Source organism: Cnephaeus nilssonii, assembly GCF_951640355.1.
Source record: "Cnephaeus nilssonii genome assembly, chromosome: 12".
NCBI lineage: Eukaryota > Metazoa > Chordata > Mammalia > Chiroptera > Vespertilionidae > Cnephaeus > Cnephaeus nilssonii.
The window spans coordinates 79988328-80006158 of record NC_137083.1 but is presented as its reverse complement, the minus strand read 5'-3'; the positions used below and the strand labels follow the sequence as shown (position 1 = coordinate 80006158).

Sequence of the window (17831 nt, the reverse complement as noted above, 5' to 3'; positions counted from 1 at the left end):
TCCCGAGGCAGGGCCTGGGTCCCTGGGGCCTCTGTGCCCAGGGTCTGGCATGGCGTGGCTTCTCCGGGGGCCCTCGGGTGCGGCGCTGGGGCAAGCGGCCCCGGCGGTGGGGGGCGGGGGAGGGAGAGACACTGGAGCTTGCTCATGGTCAGGCCCTCTAAGCAAGGGGTGGAGGGTCCTGATTTCTCTGGAAAAGGTTTTTCTGGTCGTGTGGGCTGTTAGCAGGTTCAGAGTTTACCGCCTGGTGGCATCGGGTGGTTTCTGGTGTGTTGGCTGTTTAAGTCTGTAAGTTGGTGGAAGGTAAACCGGAAGCCGTGGGCTGGCCAGCGTCTCTGGCTGTGGTGACCCACCTGAGTAACCAGCGTGAAGGCAGAGTCCTGGCCACCAGCTCTGGGAGTGCCCGCAGCGCCCCCTGCAGGCAGGCGTGCGGCCGTGTCTCAGGTTCCTGACCCAGTGCCTTCCCGCTCTCAGCATTTTTCCAGCTTTGCATTAAGAACTTTTTCATGGGCAACTAACTAACTAACGGAGCGCCTCGTAGAGAAACCAGACCCAGGGCACGAGGGGAGCAGCCGCTGCTGCCGCTTGTCGCTCACGGCCCCGCTTCTCCATCTGCAGGGCTGACGGGGCCACGAGTCTTCAAAGTGCACGTGTGGTGTTGCTCCCATCGCCCTGGGACTCGGCGCCTCTCTCCGCCCGGCAAACGTGCACATCAGAATGTACTCGAAGCGGTTGCCTTTGCGCCTGTTGTTGGATAATTAAAGATGCGACAGGCTTTCCTCGCTGTCTGTCCCGTGGCGGAATCCCTGTCCCTCACGGCCACGTGCGGATCCCCGCCTTCTCCACCGGCTGCACGTGAACGTGAAAGGCCTCACCTCCCTGGCCTCCGTGGGAGGGGCCGGTCAGGCTGGGGGCCGGGCAGAGGCACCTTATTCTTCCTGGTCGAGGCCCTTTGCTGTCATCACAGCCACGTGGGAAATGCCAGGCAGACCTGCCAAGAAGGCCAGTCGGTTGCAAGATTTGGCAGGAAAACAACAGAGTGCCGGCGGTGGGCGGCTGTGGGTGGCACTGGGGGCTGGCTCTCGCTCCGCACTCCAGGTTCTCTGGTTCTCAGTCCCTCCTTCTGGGAGAACGGCCACTCCAGGGGGTGAGTGACTTTCAAATGACTTCTTAGGAGCAAGTCACAGAACACTCCGGAGCCCACGTCTCCCAGGCCCTCTGCCGGGGCTGGGGGGGGGGGGGGCGCCTCGAGGGGCGGGATGCCGGCTGGAGGCCGGATGCAGCCTGCCTGGTTCACACGGCCCAGCACTCAGGTCGGTGCTCACATTTCTAAACGACTGGGAGTCCACGGGAGAAGGACAGCTCGTGCCCGGCGAGAAGCGGTGAGGTTTGAGCTCTGTTGCAGCATGGTGTCCACGGCGCCTCCAGCTCCCAGAGCCGCCCGAGCAGGTGTCAGACCCCGTCCCGAAAGCACGCCCGCAGGCCTGGAATACTGGCCATCTGGGTGGGGTGGGTGGGGTGAGGGTGGGTAAGGTGAGGATGGGTGGGGTGAGGGTGAGGTGGGGTGGGAGTGGGTGAGGGTGGGGTGGGGTGGGGGACCTATCACTGTTTCAGAAAGAGCTTCGCGGTGTGAGCATCAGCCCCGGCCCGCAGCCAGGTGGCCCTGCCGTGATCCTCAGGTTCGCGTGTGGCTGTGGTGCTTGGTGTTCTCACTCACTCGGTGACATTTGTGGAAGACACAGTCGTTTCTTCCACGGCCAGCCTGGGGTTCTGGGGGCTGAGGGAGCCTTGGCCCGGCTCCCTGCTCCCGACCCCCAAAGCCCCACGCCCCAAAGGCCTTGCATAGAGCTGCTTCTCTCCTGCGTGTTGCAGGGCCTCCTGGCACGCAGCTTCCACTCTGTGGGTGTCCAGCCTGCCCAGCTCTGGGGTCCACTGAGAATGCAGGCTCCTTCTCTCCCTGCCAGCTCCTCCCAAGGTGCACATGGCAGGAGGCTCAGGCACCACCAGGGACTATATGGCCACCCCCCGCCCCTCCCCAGCCCCTCCTGTCCCTGGCCCCTGCCCCTGGCAGTGTAAGTGCCAGGCATGCGAGGCGGCCAGGAATGGAGGGGTGGGCTTGGGGAAATGTGGGGCCCTGGATAGGGCCCCTGCCTCTGCCCATTTCTCCTCCCCTCTGCACCAAAGGTCCAGGCTGGTCAGCATCACCAGCTTGCAGAGGAGTGTGCCCCTGGGTGGAGTACCAGCGCCCTCTGGTGGTCATGATGAGGCAGCGCAGGCACGCCCTGGATGGGGACCTGGGCCAGTGCACAGGGGAGGGAGGCCCTCCGATCAGCTGGGGGCTGACCCAAATAAATATCAGAAGTGCCTCCAAGGAAGGGTCGTCCACAGGCGGCATGTGGAGACCTGAAGGGTAAGTTAGCGCGGGCAGTGGCGCCCCCCTGCGTCCCCCGGCACCTGGCCTGGCTCCCTGCGGAGAGGGGTCACTTAATTCTCAGATGCCAGGGGTCAAAAAGGAAAACTAAAAGCTGCCGCGCTGGGGAAACTGAGCCTTTAGGGAGAACAAGGAGGTTGAGCTCCTGAGCGGTTGGAATGCTGAGGGTCCCAGGGCTCAGGCCCTGCAGAGGGCGGCCCATGGGGCCCTGAGACTCCGAGCAGCCCCGCCTATTCCTCTCTCCCAGGTTCTGTAATTTCATGTAAACGAGCCATGCACCCCTCAGGGGCCAGGTCCTGAGCAGCCCGGTGGCCACACCTGAGCTGTTCATAGGCGGCTCCGTGTCGGCCCTGAAGTCTAGGCTTCAGTCAGAAACGAGCTTTTTCGGGTCAGAGACACGAGTTTAAAAGGCTGTCGTCTGCCTGAGCGCCAGGCGGAGGGCGCAGCCTCTGCTGTCAGGCAAATCCGGGGCTTCGCAGGTGGACCCCTGACCGCGGCCTGGCACTCACTGGCCACCCGGCAGGGCGCCCGCTCTCTCAAAGGCCCCAGCTCTCAAGGGCCTGGGAGCTGGGAACTCCCCTGGCTGGCCTTTCCCACCTCCACCCCCCCCCCCCACCAGGACATCTGGTTCAGTGTGTGTCTGTCTGTGGGCCAGACCGGTGGATGCAGGCACGTGATGGGTGGCAGCTCTCCCTGAACGGAATGGATGGTGTCGTGAGGCTGGCCATACGCTGAGTTGGAATGTGGTCCAGACCATGCCATCAAGGACACCCAGATCCGGGGACCAGAGCGGCAGCTGCCACAAAAGAGCCAGCTGGGCTGTAACTGCCGTGCCCCAGGGTAGACCACACACAGCACCTCTTAATGCCACGTCTTCTCTGACGATAGGAAGGACGGGGGCAGGGGTGACCCTCAGACAGGCAGGGGGCCCTGGGGCACTGGAGGGGGGCAGTGATGGTGACCGGGGCAAGGGATTGAGCGAGGGGGTGCACATCCCGCGGGAGCGGTGGAGCCTGGAGAGAGGCTGGCTGTTAGTGGTGAGTGTCTGGTTGGGTCCACAGGTCTCCGCTGGCACCAAGAGGCCGGTTTCGGGCACCAAGGAAAACCTTAAGGGATCCCGCTCTGCCTGCCAGTCTCTTCACGCCCAGCGGGAAATCACCTGGCTGCCCCTGAGCCCAGCAGAGGGTGCAGCCCTCCCCCTCGGCCCTCTTCCTCTCCTTCCCGCCCTTGTCCTCCGTCGGTGACAGCGGTTCTGAATCGGGCCTGAGGTTCTCGCTGCGCAAGTTGGACTGAAGAAAGGAAAGCATTTTCCAAGGTCGCCTGCCCAGGGCGGGAGCAGGGGCGAGTCTTCCACTACGGGACTCGGTTCATGGTGTTCGTTAACTCACCGGGCGGGGGGCAGGAGAAGACCAGACCTCACACGGCCGCGCCCCCGGGGTCCCCGAAGGCAGCTGAGAGCACCAGCCAAGTTCTCAGAATGAACATGGCCATGTTCGGAGTTGGCCTCAACTGGGAAATGGGGTCACATGGAGTGGAAATGACTTTGACCTTTACTCACAATTGGAAATAAGTTATCCTAGCCTTGGAGTTTCACTGATTCATCGACTTGGCAATCCCACTTTCTTAGAGTGGACACCAAGGACATGGCCACAGACTGGCGTGTTTTCCAGTCGTTTCTACAATCGCGCAAACCTGGGCAGTGGCCTCCGCATCCACCGCTAAGGAATGAAACCAATTACCTACTGTGTGCTGTCCAACAGACACCACTCTGCTATGTAAGACGACACAAAACAGTGTCATGAGAAACTATTCACAACATACTATTACATGGGTGAAAGCTGTTTCCAAAACATTCCATACAGCGGGATCCCATTTGTGTGCAAGTGTGCACACACATTTGCCTGCAGGTGTGTTTGTATGCTGTGTGTGTGCATGTGTGTACATGTTTGCATGTGTGTTTGTGTGTGTTCCCATGCATGTGTGTATACATATGCATATGCATTCTTAGAAAAAATTGGGCAGGATACACACTGACATCTTCCCAGTGACTCTGGGTGGTGAACTTACCATGTGACCTCACCTGTCTCATGACAATTTAGTAGTGTGAGCAAAAATAAAACATCTTAACTTGAAAAGGTTTAAGAAGTTTTTTGTGTTGTTTTGTGTCCCCTCCAAGCCCGTCCTAATGGCCTCGTCACAGTAAGTCTGGGACAGCCACCGAGATGCTGCTGACCTGCGGCCGTGCGGGCCCTGCTGTCGCCCCCACTTCAGAGCCTGCCGTGGGCTGTTTAAAAGAGCATCGGCGAGGTGGCGCATCCCCACCTCCGAGGAAGCCCTCAGAGAGGGGCCCAGCAGGTCCGGGTGAAAAGGATGGCGGGGTGTCCACCAACTGATGAGACTCGCCTTTCCAGACTCCAAGGCATCCCCCAAATATTCTCATTGTCGGGGCGACTCCCGGGCTGAGCTGAGAGCCAGGCTCTGATCTCAGATCCCCACGAGGCGAGCGGCGTCCTGACTGGGCCGTGCCCGCTCTTCTGGCCCAGGCCCCCACATGGGATAGGAGGGGTCGGTCCCCAGACCGAGGTCGGCCCAGCTCCGACATTCCTAGCTTGTCTGACCAGGTGCCTGGAGAACTGCGAGGTTCACGGGACAGCGCTGGGGCCGGCTGGGTCTGTCCTTGCTCTGTCCTCGCAGTTGCTGCGGGAACGCCACGCGGGGGTCTCTCTGTAAAGAGTGAGCTGGTGGAGGAACGAGTGAAGTGACTGAGTGACAGCGCGGGCACTGCCAGGCCGCCACTGCTGCCATGCTGGGCCCACAGGCCTAGCCCAGGGCAGCCGTGTCCCTGTCGTCGGGCGCCACCTGCTGGGCAGCTCTGAAACTGCCGTCAGGAAGACCGCCCCCAGGGCCTTGGGGCCCTGTCTCAGGAATCAGCAGAGAGGAGGGCCCTCCGTCTTCCTGGGAAAGGGAGGGCCGCAGCACCCCACCTCCCAGGGACCGCTGCTGGGCTCACTGTCGGGGAAGAGCAGGGGCCTGACCAGATAATCCCGCAGAGGCAGGGCGCTCAGGAGCCTCCCCCAGAGCAGAGAACCCCCAAACAGGTGAGGCAGAAGGAACAGCACCTGGCGACGGCAGATGAGGAGTACGCGCACGTGACAGCAGTTTCCTGGGACCCCTCACTTAATGTGGTCTTATGTTTTCTATAAAAAGGGGGGATTTTCAAAATGTGGGGCTCACTGTGAATTGTTTCTGTGCCTTCATAGGACTTCACAAACCAGCAACACTTCATGCCTGTGTCCCGCATCATGGCGGACGGTGCAGGCGGTCGTGGGGGCTTCGGGAGCTAGGGGGCACATGGCACCTCGGCAGCCGATGTCGCCTGCTTCGAAGACATGTGGAAATGACATGACGGGAGGAACAGGAGAGAGAGCAGTGACCAGATCAGCCATCGGGGAGAGCGCGACCCTCATCGGGAGGTGACCCTGGTAGGTGACCACGGGTGGGAGGCTCAGGCAGTTTCACCCCTGGTCCTTCCAAGGGTCTGGTTCTCAGGAAGCAGCATGAGAAAGGACCCTCCCTGCTCCCCCTCCCCCCGCCCCCCCCCCCCATGGCTCCCAGAGCTGGGGCAGGAGGCCGAGCAGCAGACCTCCCGGGCCAGCACCGTGGCTGTGGGCTGTGCGAGGCCCGGCGCGTGGACAGGCCCAGGTGCAGGGACTTCGCTGGGGGCAGGCAGGTTCGGTCAGCAGGAGAGACACTGCAGCCTGGAACCGCGCTCCTGCCCGCCCGCCCGCCCGCCCCCGTGCCAGGACAGGGGCGGTCTGTCATCTGATCTACGCTCCCACCCGCCTGGTCTCAGCCCTGGGTCCTCGCCTCACCACCAGCTCAGGGGAGGACACAGGTTCACTACTTGGTCAGCACCCGAAGCTGCCTCCCCATCTCAGATCCGAGTCCCTCCTCCAAGTCTCTGGGACCACAGGCTGGTCACTGCTGCCCTGGCGCCCAGCTCATCTGTGCCGGTCCCGTCCCTGTGTGACCCCGAGGCGGGGGGACGGCCGATGCCCGTCTGGCCATCATGGGGCTGAGGATCCCTGAGGGGCACAGCCAGGCTCAGGGCAGATTTTCTTGATTGGACCCAACTGAAACCACGGACGGCCGCTGCCCCTCAGCAGTCCCCAGGCACATCGGGGGCAGGGACAGAGTGGAGTCACAGCGTCCGGGCCGCGGCCCGCCGCCCAGCGCCCTCCTTGGGCTCCCCTCCCGTGGCACTGGCTGAGCACGCCCGGCTCCCCTCCAGCCGGGACTGAAACATCTTCACACGTGGCCAGAGGACTCAGGCAGACTGGCCGTGGGTGGCACCTTCAGCGACTCGGCCACAGCCCGGGACAGACATGGAAGGGCCCACATGAACTACTCCCGCCTCCCAGGGCCATGAGGCTCTGCTTGTCACAACACCCTCGTGCCCACGGGGCCTCCATCGGCCCCCACGTGCCCGCCATGCGGGGACACAAGTGTGGAGAGGTGCACCTGCTCCCAAACCCAGACCCCCACTTCTCCCTGACCCTGGGGGGTTGTGGGCCGCCACTTGAAGCGAAGGCCAGGTTTTAGACCAAGTGCCTTATGCGGGGAACAGGGACTAACGCAGAGGAGACGCTGGGCGATTCAGATCCTCAGGATGTAACTCCATCCCTGTTCAGTTTGTCTCCGCTGTCGGCCTCCCTTCGCCTTCTTCCTTCCTGAGAAGCAAACGGAGGCCCTGGTCCTCACGTCGAGGGGGTGGGGAGACCTTCCAATGACGTCTTTGTCTGGGAAGCAGGGCAGGGGTGTTTGGAGGGTGCTGGCCCGTCGGTTCCACCTGTGCCAGAGTCCCCAGACTTAGAATACGTGCCGCAGGTGAGCCACACTGTGGCGGGACCTAGGCCTCGACCCTGCAGCATGCTGTCCACTTAAAGGGGCGGCCTCACCACCCTCACTCCTGGGGGAGCACAGGGTTCCCTCCCAGGAGAGCCATGGGTTCTCAGGCAAGGAGCCCCGGGCCCATCAGCTCCCGGGACAGAGGGAGACGCGCTCCTGGGGGCTATGGAGGTCACGTGCTCCAGCACCTTACTGCGGCCTCTTCACAGGGTAAGCCCCTTTGTCCAGACAGAAAGGTGGGAGCAGTGAGAGCCGCCCACCCGAGTCCAGTGCTGACACCAACCAGGACCAGCCTGGGGACAGCGCCACCATGCTGTCTGTCCACGTGGGCGAGAGGCTCTGGTGAGTGTGAGCATGGTGCGGGCATCCGTGTGTGTGCGTGTGAGACAGAAGACACCTGGTTTCTTGAAGGCTTCCTGTTTTTAAAAGATATTATTGATTTCAGAGAGGCAAGGAGGGAGATAGGAACATCAATGAGAAAGAACCGCTGATGGGCTGCCTCCCGCACACCCCGACTGGGGATCAAACCCACACCCCGGGCACGTGCCCTGACCGGGGATCGAACCGTGACCTCCTGATCACAGCTCGACCACTGAGCCACGCCAGCACACTGAGTAGGCTTGAATGTTTCATTTATGTTTCCTGGAGTGCTTTGTTTTTAAAAACACTTCACTTTCAAAACAGGTTGTGAATTACGCCCAGTTTGTGCAACGTGGCAAATGCCGCGGTCCGCCGAGCAGGCGGCTGGCACACGGGTGCGGGCAGGCCCTGGGGAAGAGGACACTCGTTTCCAACAGAAACCGTGCTGTGATGCCGTCGCGGGTCCGCAGGCACAGGCAGCCCTCCAGGGCTGAGACCGGGCCACCCCGCCCTCAGGCACCTGTGTGGAGGCCACGGCGGCACCAGGGGACACCCAGGGAAAGAACAGCGTGTCCTCCGGGGACACGGCCATGCTGTCCACGGGGAAGAGGCGGCTGGGACGTCTGAGTGGACAGATAAAATGAAGGCTGCAGACAAAAGCAGAAACTTCAGGTACTTTATTAACACATCTTGCACATTACAATACAGGTCAGAACACAGTCCAGCACGGAGTCACACAATGATACACAGCAGACATTTCCAACCCTCACTCCCGCTCTCCACATCTATCCTGAGAGGCTGTCCCAGTGACGGGCGCGTGGGAAGTGGGGTGAAGCGAGGCAGCACCCCTGCCAACGGAGTGCAGCGCACTCGGTAGGACGGACACACGAAGTAGGTCAACCCAGAGGAAGGAAGCAGTCGGCCGGCTCCGAGCACGCACGGCGCCCACAGCTTCACACGGGTCAGCGGAGCTGCCCACACCCGCTGCAGCGGCGCACTAGGTTGGGAAGGGTCCCAGGCAGCCCGAGCCGGCACCTCCCAGCAGAACAATAGGCGTGGCTACTACTAACACTGAACTCATGCAAAAGCGGTCCTGCAAAGTAGAGGGCAAAACAGAGGGTTAATGACACGGCAACGGCTGCGGCAGGACGCAGGCCTCCTGGTCACACTGCAAAGTAACAGAACCCAATGTTATTCTCTCCAGCCGGAGACCTGGGAGTAAGTCAGGCGTGAACCTGTCAAAGCAAAGCTGCTGGTCAACCAGGTGTCCACAGTGCACGAGCAGAGCAGCCCCACCTCGCAAAGGAGGGCGTGGGCAGAGATGGGCACCAGGGGCGGAGGCGGGGGGAGGGCTCATCTGGAGAGAAGGCGGGAGGGGGGGGGGGCAGAGGGGTTCGCAGCGAGTCCCAAGGAGGTAGGACCAGGAGGCCCAACCTGGCCCAGCCCCCCGAGCAGCAGGAGCAAGGAGAGAACCAGTTCAGAAATGAGAAAACATCGGTTGGGGACTTGGTTGTTGTTGAACCTGAAAATTAAACAGTGGAATTAAAGCCTTCGTTAAAACCCTCACAGAGGAAAGACAATTCGGGACCCCTCGCCTGTGAAAAGCAAAGCTGAGTTACGAAGTCCAAGGACCACCTGCTCGTCGGGCGGCAGTGAGTGCGCGCACAGAAGCCCTGCGCGGTGTCCGCCTCCTGCGGGACACAAAGCGATGCGGACAGTCGGGAAGCAGCAGCGCCCACGGTGCTCGCCCCGGGCTGGGAGCAGCGGGAGGGAGCCCTGCTGAAACAGGCGCAAGGCAGCTGCCGGAGGCATTAGACAACGACACGCCAAAAACGTGAAAAGAACACATCTGCCCTCGGCGGGACCCACTACAATTTAAAAGCCACGTACTGTTTCTTTACGAAGGGCTTGTGCTTCTCTGCATGCCTTTTAAAACAGTAAAAGGAAGCACGCAGGACACCCAGCCTGGGCCTCTCACATCTCAGCGCTACAGGTAAAAGCGCCTCACTAAAAGCGCTGCTCTGCTCTCGCTGTCCACCGACTTAAAGGACTTCCTACCAAAACACGGCCCCAAAAGAGGTACGGTTTGTAAATATTCTCTGGAAAAGGAGGTCACTCCGCGTGAAGCCAATGACCCTTCCCAACCATCCATCAGCGGAAGGTACACCTGGGATCCAATATGAATCAGCGGGTTTTGCAGTTTCCAGTGCACAGAAGCACGGCACTTTAAGTGATAAAAATTAAATACTAGTAGGTTGCAAAAGAACCTTACTCAAAAATCCTTAGGATTTAATAGTAAATCAAGGCCACACGCCTTTGGAGAGTTCTTATTTAAGAATGTCCAAATAACCACAAATTTTAAAAATAGTTGAAAAGATCAACTGGAATGTTCATTAAATAAATAAAAAAATCTAACCTTCTAATTGATCTGACTCTGTGGCTTCCTTCCGGGGGGTCTCCTGTCCCATCTCCTCCTCCCACCCCTCGTTAGTGAATTCCCCTTTAGAACACATCACTGAGAAATATGTGAACCAACAAAACCTGAAGTCTTTTCTCTACACACACAACCACACAAGGGGGAGGACTCTACCTGACCAGAGGGAGTCAGAGCAGGTCTAACAGGACGCGGAAGCCAGGTGGGGGCCTGCGCGCAGGGAGGCGGGCCCTGGCAGCGCAGGAGCCCACAGCCATCAAGCCATCTGCAAGGACGGCCCGCCGAGCGGGGCGTGTCAGACAGCCGAGCGCTGCCTCTCAGGGCTCCACGCACACAGACCTCACTCCAAACCTAACTGTCCTCAATAGGGCCCCATCGGTCCAATGGTGTACGAGCATGTCAAGCTTACCTTCGATTGAACAGAAATAAAACACAAAATAAACACAACAAAACAGAAACTGAAAGCCAAAGCAAAAGACTTGACAGCTGCTCAAAACCAGCTCGACGAGCAGGTCTCACTCCTCTACCCCACAAGAGCCACCTGCCCTCCTGTGGGCCAAGCAGAAGGGCCACCTAGTGCAAGATGGCTCTCCATCCGCCCTCCCACCTCCTGCGGGAGCGTCCAGCAGGCACCTACCACGCCCATGCGCCCACCGCCCGCATGCTCCTCGACTGCACGGCCTGCTCCCGAGTGCGTGTGTCAGGAGACGGGCCATGGTGACGTCTCATTACAGCGGCTTCCTTCTGCAAAACCGTCCTCTCCCACAGCTCCCCTTCCCCCTGCCCCTTCAACCCACACCTCCTAAGCAACCAAGTCCTCTGTTGGTGGAATTAAGCAAATGCTGTGTGAAAAAAAGACCCCAGGGTGCAGGATCTACACTCTGTCACAGTTCAGAGATGCTACAGAACCAAGCATGAACAATTGTTTCTCAGGACCTTTACACATCATGATGAGGACGACCCAAATTAAAAGTGCTTATGATGAAGCCTGCTCCTCCCCCTCCCGCCCCACCTCCCCGGGGCTGCGGCCACAGGCACCCACTTAGGATGCTGCCTGTCCAGACATGGGACTCTCAACATTTCTTTTGGGGAAAAAAGACAAGATTTTTCCTTTAGAAGAAGATCAGTATAAGGACTTAACAAATGTGGCCAGACCAACAGCAATGCAAGCTTATGCTCAGATAGGCAGCTAGGTGAACTTGTAACAGCACAAAACCAAAACAAGGTAATGCGAAAGGAAAGTAATGGCTCCACATCATCACCTACTGCATCTACCTTATGAGATATACTGATATTTACTGGCTTTAAGCTTCTTGAATTTGTGAACAAATAATACACAGGTCAGGATCAATGTATTGACTTACTCCCATCTTTATAAAAATCGGATATACACACGAACACGTCAACAATTATGGAACTGCATCCATTAAACTTTGATGAGACAACACAAAAGAACTAGCAAAGAGCTAAGGTGTTGCTGAATTGAAAACATCTCCAATAACACTTCAATTTTAAAAGGTCCGTATTTACACAGTGTGTTGGATGCATCTGCGTCTCATTTAAATGCATGATAAATAAAGAACAGAGATAATGGTTGCAACAGATCTTCCCAGAGGGCTCAGCTACGGTGTCCCACTTCCCTGCGAGCAGTGCACCACGAATGGAAATAAAATCACGTTCTAATGCTGCTGCTTTCCTTTTCGGCAGTTTCCTCCAAGGAAACTCAACTTTGTGCCCAGGCCCGGCTGCACTGCAGGGTCCCCACCCCGTGGCCCCGTGTGGAGCATGCCCACTGGGCTCTGGAAAAGGCCCACTTCCCCCTAGAGGACAGGGCATGGAGAAAAAGCATGCCCGTGTGTGCAGACAGCACAGACACACATCCAGGCACCCATGTCCTATCATGCCAAACGCAGGCCCTGAAGCACCGTGAGTCGGTCTGAAGTAGCCGTGGTGCCGGACAGGTTGGCTCGCCATCACTGATGGGAAGAAAGGATGCTACACACCCACTCTCCAGAGCCCACATGCAGGGTTGTGGCTTCCAAGCCACCGCACAGACTATTTCAGAAAGCAGCAAAAGTTTGTTCAACTCATCTTGTGTGGCAGGAAGTCCTTGGGGACAGTCCATCGACTGAGCCTTCCTGCTGGCAACAGAGTGGGGAGTGGTCTGGATCTAACTAGAGCTTCCAGCTACCTTGTCACTTCAATGCACTGCGTTACGCATTTCTCTGTGAGCTCCCCCGCAGCTGTGTGAGAGTGGGCAGCGAGCCCGCATCAGGCAGCTGCTGGGCACAGGGCACTGACTCTGGGTGGGGCTGGCCAGTCAGGGGCTCTCGGGAGCAGGGTGCCAGGTGCCCAGTGGGCGCTGTTCCCGGGGACCCTAGGAGTGCCTGCCCTTTCCTGAGCTGACCTCTCCTGCGAGCGCCATCAGCAGCACCCTCGTTCTCCGGGCTCACTCAGCACACCATGCCATCTGAGAATCAACACTACACCAGGTCTCACAGGATCTGGAGACTCACCTTCAGTCCTGCTCACTTACTTTGAAAAAGTAAAATAAAACCTCAACTGTACAAACACGATGGTACAGCCCCACAACCGGGTCTCAGCTCCCACAAGGAGGCCGAGTCTCGAGGAGCCATCTCCGCACAGGCCTCCGGGCTCCCAATCTGGTCCCCGCTGGGTGAACCAGACAGTAAGTGGCAGCATGCTTCTATTTCTATCACTTCTATGGATAACTCAGACGTGACGTCTTAGGTATAAAATACAGCTAAAAAGTCTAAGTGTACCCCAGTACCATTCGCTCACTCAGGTCCACGTTAGAGTAACTCCTCGTGAACTCCTCCGTGAGCAGAAATGCAGTAAGGCACTTTTCCACGCTCGCCCAGAATGTTCTCCTCAGCTTGCTCTGTGGGAGCACAGCCCCACCTAAAGGAGCCCACGCACAATCACTCATGGGTGGCAAAAACTTCGCTCTGGATCTCACTGTCCCTGTGAGACAGCCTCCCTCGCACCACACGCCGTGAAGAATGGCGTGCTGGGGTCTCTGTCACCTTGCCCTCGGTCTACTGAAGGACACGCAGCGCCACTCAAAGGCCTTATAAAAACAGATCATTCGAAGCAATGATAGCCAGCTTCCCCACGCACGCTGCATGTCACAGAGTCAGTGACATCTGCCGCTTTGGGCTGCATTTAAAGAGAAAAAACCCAACCAAGTCTGTTCAAGCCTCAGGCTGTCCCTCTGCCCGGCAGGCCCACTGTGCACCCCACCAGGCAGGGAGCTCCAGTGAGGGCCCCGGCCAGAGCAGCACCCCGGCTTCTCTGCCCCCAGGGAAGCACAGTGGCGACCACCTGGTCCTCGCCCTATTTGGGAAGTTAAAAATGGGTGGGGAGTCCCCTCAGGAACTCGGATATGCAACTGCGCTTCTGGAACCTTTATAGGAAGCAGATCTGCCACACCGAGCCCTGCCCCACCGCCCTCAGGCAGCTGTCAATCACCATCACCCACATTTTCGCCTGTTTTTACAAGCACCAGTAGAGGGCTTTCTGAGAAGACGCCTCTGGTCTAGCCTGCACTGAAGATAAGTGCAACCATTATCAAATATTCTTTGCTGTGGAAAGTACTTAGAATTTGTGCTGCTAATGTTCCTCCCTGAACCTAAGTCACGGTGAGCGATCGATCAGATGGTAAAATTACGAAGAACAGTGTCTACATGCATTGTAAGCACTTTGAAAACAAAAGAAAACAAAAACTGGAGTTCTCGGAAGTGGCCACAGAACTTGAAGCCATCAACACTGAACTCCAGCCTGCCACGTCCTGCAAGTTCAGCTCTCCCGGAACCAATGCTGGGCCGCCCGGCGCTCTGGACAAGAGTTAGCAGATGGACGGAGACCTCGCTGGCGGGTCCTGTGCCGGCAGCTTCCTTGAAGAAAGTCCACAGCTGTGTGTGCAGTGTAAGGTCAGCCTCCCTGCTAGAAATCACTCCACAATCAGGGCCACGTTTATGTGGGACAAATCGATCATGTGCCTGTGGAGATGGAAACGAACAGCCCAAGTTAAGTGAACTCTGCACACAGCAGGCGACTTACAGAAGCAGGAGAAAGCTAGAGGGGAATGGTGGGCCCTGAGTGACAGCGCACTGGCATGAACACCAGGGACAAGCGTCCACATGAGAGGAGGCACTGTCCCCTGTGCATGAATATGCATCGATACAGTGACTGGTGCACACACAGCAGCATGCGAAGCAACAGCTACAGTGACCGAGAACAGATCGCAGAGGAGAGGTCCCCGCCTGCACCCACGTCACCAGAACCATGGAACCCACTGCTACCTGTGGAACTTCTGCTGAAATGCTAACGCATGGGCTGGCTCCTTAAACTTGGCTATGGCTTTCCGTTGCTGGGGAAGCATCTGTAAACTCTAGAGGAAGGAAACAAAGAAACGTTTTAACATCGTGCTTTATATGGTTAAAAAAAACATATACATGCAAACATTAGACTTAATACAAAATTGAAGTCCAGGCTGATACTTGGATCACTAAAACAAACTGATTCTATTTTGTGGGAATTTTTCTTACCCATCTAGATAATATATCCAAAAACTCTGTTTCAGAAAGTCATTCCCCTGACCAGCACTTATAACCTCCAAGCCTGGCATTAAGACCTCGTATCGTCTGACCACACCAGCTGCCCAATCTTCCCTCTAAACTTTCTCTGAGGCTTGGTGGCAAGTACCCTTGGAGAGTCACTTTCTGTTCTCAGGCATTCCCGTCAGGTGACTGTCCATGGAATCTAGATTTTGGAAATACTATGCTCCTCTTCTAGAAAAAAAAATGTTTCTAGATTTCCGGGGTGCCTATCTCCTGTGTGTGAGTCGCCAATGTGAAGGCATGAGCTTCCTTTTTACCATTTACCATATGAGAGGATTCGTGGATGTATGTCTGAGTAGTTTAAATCTCAATCTGATGGAGGACTATCCGTCAAGACAGCATAAACGGCAATGAAGTTCTTCAACCACGAGAATGACTGGCTCTCGTGGTCGACATCCGTCACCAGAACATTGCCTACAGTCGCCTGCTGGCTGCTCCCCTTTCTTTACATTGTGGTGCCCTTTCAATAAGACAAACCCTCATTTTCTAGACGTGAGAATGAACTGTAGCAGTTGTCATAGTCAACCTATCAAGATGATAATATCAGTGATTTCTTTGGAAGGAGGAAAAGCATGTTTCACTGAAAGTTGAAAGGCGAATGATCACTGCTTTCCACATTTTCATAAAAACACAAATCACCAAGAACAGACCAAACGTTAAATCTGTCTCAAGTCTCTACTGTTCACTCTGACTCCCCAACCCGCCCCAAACAACTTCCTGACATGCCACCCGGCTGCATCACCAACCTTCCCGAGGTGCTGTCCATTCTTTGGAGACAAGACGTCTCCAGAGTTTCTGAGAATACGTCACTGCTCTGCTATTAATCACAAACACTAGCTGACGCGCTCCTCGAGTTGGCCCTTCCTGCGCTCACACTCAGGTCCCATCAGAGCCACGTGACTGCACTGCGTGGGAACTCACTAACCGCAACGTGCACGCGGTGCAGAAGCCTGGCCTCCCCCCCGCCCACCCCCCCAGGACCGTCCTCTCTCTGGGAGGAGCCTGTGTGTCCGTGCTGGACAAAGAAATGAAAGGTTGTTGGGGAAGGAAACCGACTCCGTCCTGGCAGACCCGTTCCATGCTTTCCCCTCTGGCCGATGATGCCTCACCTTCAGGGAGACCTAAAGCCAAAACAACACTAACTCTTAAACACAACAGGGGAACTGCTCCAAAGCAGTCCTGTTCAGGGGGCGCGGGCGGCCCTCTCCCCACCGGACAGCTCTGCAGCCCCTGGTGGCAGTCAGCCTCGCCCAGGACCTCTGCTCCTCCAGGCGCAGTGCTTCTCGGAGAGAAACAAGTAGGACCTTATTCCGGAAGTCTCCCTGTGCACGGCTCACTGGCACTCTTGCTGGTAAGGGGGCAGGCAACACTGCCCGGAAGGGTCCAAGCAGAAACACGGGCAGTCTGCCGCCGAGCCTCGGGCAGCCCCGTCCCACGCTCACTGCCACAGAATGGTCGGCGCTTTCCCACCCTGCCTGGTCTCTGACACATGCTGCGTGTCTCCCGAGTTCCAACGGGTCTCCTGAGCTTCTTCACGCCCATCCACGTCCCACAGGCTGTTCCCTGTTCCCTGTCCCGCTCAGACTGATCCTTCGGACACAAGGGCTCCTCAGAGCTCTGCCTCCCACTGCCTCCTGAGAACCCGCATGGCTTCCTGGCTTGCTTACCAGGGTTCCGAGACTCTCTGTGGGGGCCCCGGCTAACCTGTTTCCGTGAGGACTGCAGGTCCTATGGACCTTCTTTAAACCTGGTGGCGAGGGGTTCTGGCAGCCTACGTCGGACCATCCTACTGTTTGCTTTCCCAAATGTTCTGAATGCAAAATGACTCACTCTTTCACTGGAGATGCCAACGTCTTCACGTCACCCACCAGCCCCCTTCCTGGCCAGTCAGAACCAGATGCAGCGGGTGTTCTTGCCAACGCATGTCCCCTCAGAGGTCAGATTCTCTGCGGTGAACCTGCCTTGCTGGCTGCTTTGGGGGACTCCCGTCTGGGTGGACGGAGATGTTGTCTGAGGCTGGCAAGCTGGTGTCCCGAGGCAGCTGCACGAGGACAGCCCTCGGACAAGACCTGCTGATGTAGGTGCCCCAGCGGGAGGGGCACTTGCGCTTTGTCCTCCCTGCTTTCACACGCTTTGCCCCAGTGACATGGGCCTCTGTTTCTTTGGCTTCCCTTCCTGCCGGGTTATGCCAAGGAACAATGAGGTGTGGGCAGTGTTTCCAGTCTTTGTGGCTTATGAGAGCCTGAGGGAAACACCAAGACTCACGGAGGTGGAGTGCTCAGTCTGAAAGTCGCACACAAAGAAATGGCAAAATCGGGACTTCCGCTGAAGCCTCATCTCCAAGCCCCACTCCAGCTGCTACCAGCTGCAGCCTACCTCCCAGCCGGTCGGGAAAACAATACAGCCACCAGCAGAGACACGGTAACGGCACAAGCCAGGCACAGGCAGGCCACATCCAAGTCCCAGCCGTTACTACGGGGCGAGGGTTGCGGGGAACCTTAAGTGATCACCAACTCCACTCTTCTGAGGAAATGACTCTTTTTTTAATATCACGGTGTTGCATTCATTATAAAATAACAAATGTTTAACACAATTTTAGGCACAAAACTGCAAACAGGGAAATAAAGATAATGAAGCGAAGGGGCCTAGGAGGCTGTGAGGCCCCTGCTCCCTGATCCTGACAGCTGAGCGGCTCGGTCTTCCGGAGAAGGAGGGGGCCAGTCCAGGAGCATGCGCTCCTGCAGCCCTACCCCACAGCCCCTGCACTGAGGACTGCTGGTGACACCGCCTGGCTGACTCACACTCACCCTCACATCTGAAATTCTGAAACTTGATACTTCTTGTGTTATTTCTCCCTTCTGGTTAGAATATTCTACAAAACCTTATCATTTTTTCTTATTGTGTAAATAATGAGTCTATAGACAAATGTCTCTTCAATGGACATTCTAGAGAGGCTTGTGATTATGGTCTAAGGCAGTGATGGCGAACCTATGACACGCGTGTCAGCACTGAAAGGTCCCAGGTTCAATTCTGAGGCGGCCGCATGCCGAGGATGAAA

General features: G+C 57.2%; 1 protein-coding gene across 2 annotated transcripts in view; it reads right to left on the bottom strand.

Moving 5' to 3' along the window:
* Window positions 1–11483: 11483 nt before the first annotated feature.
* RBM33 (RNA binding motif protein 33) overlaps window positions 11484–17831 on the bottom strand; it is a 111295-nt gene continuing 104947 nt past the window's right edge. For both annotated transcript variants that reach the window (XM_079786673.1, XM_079786672.1), the window contains exons 17-18: window positions 14456–14544; window positions 11484–14152 (exon numbers count right to left, since the gene is read on the bottom strand). In XM_079786673.1, coding sequence (XP_079642799.1) covers window positions 14104–14152; window positions 14456–14544 — 138 coding nt within the window. In that variant the 3' untranslated portion in view covers window positions 11484–14103. The remainder of the gene's footprint in view (window positions 14153–14455; window positions 14545–17831) is intronic.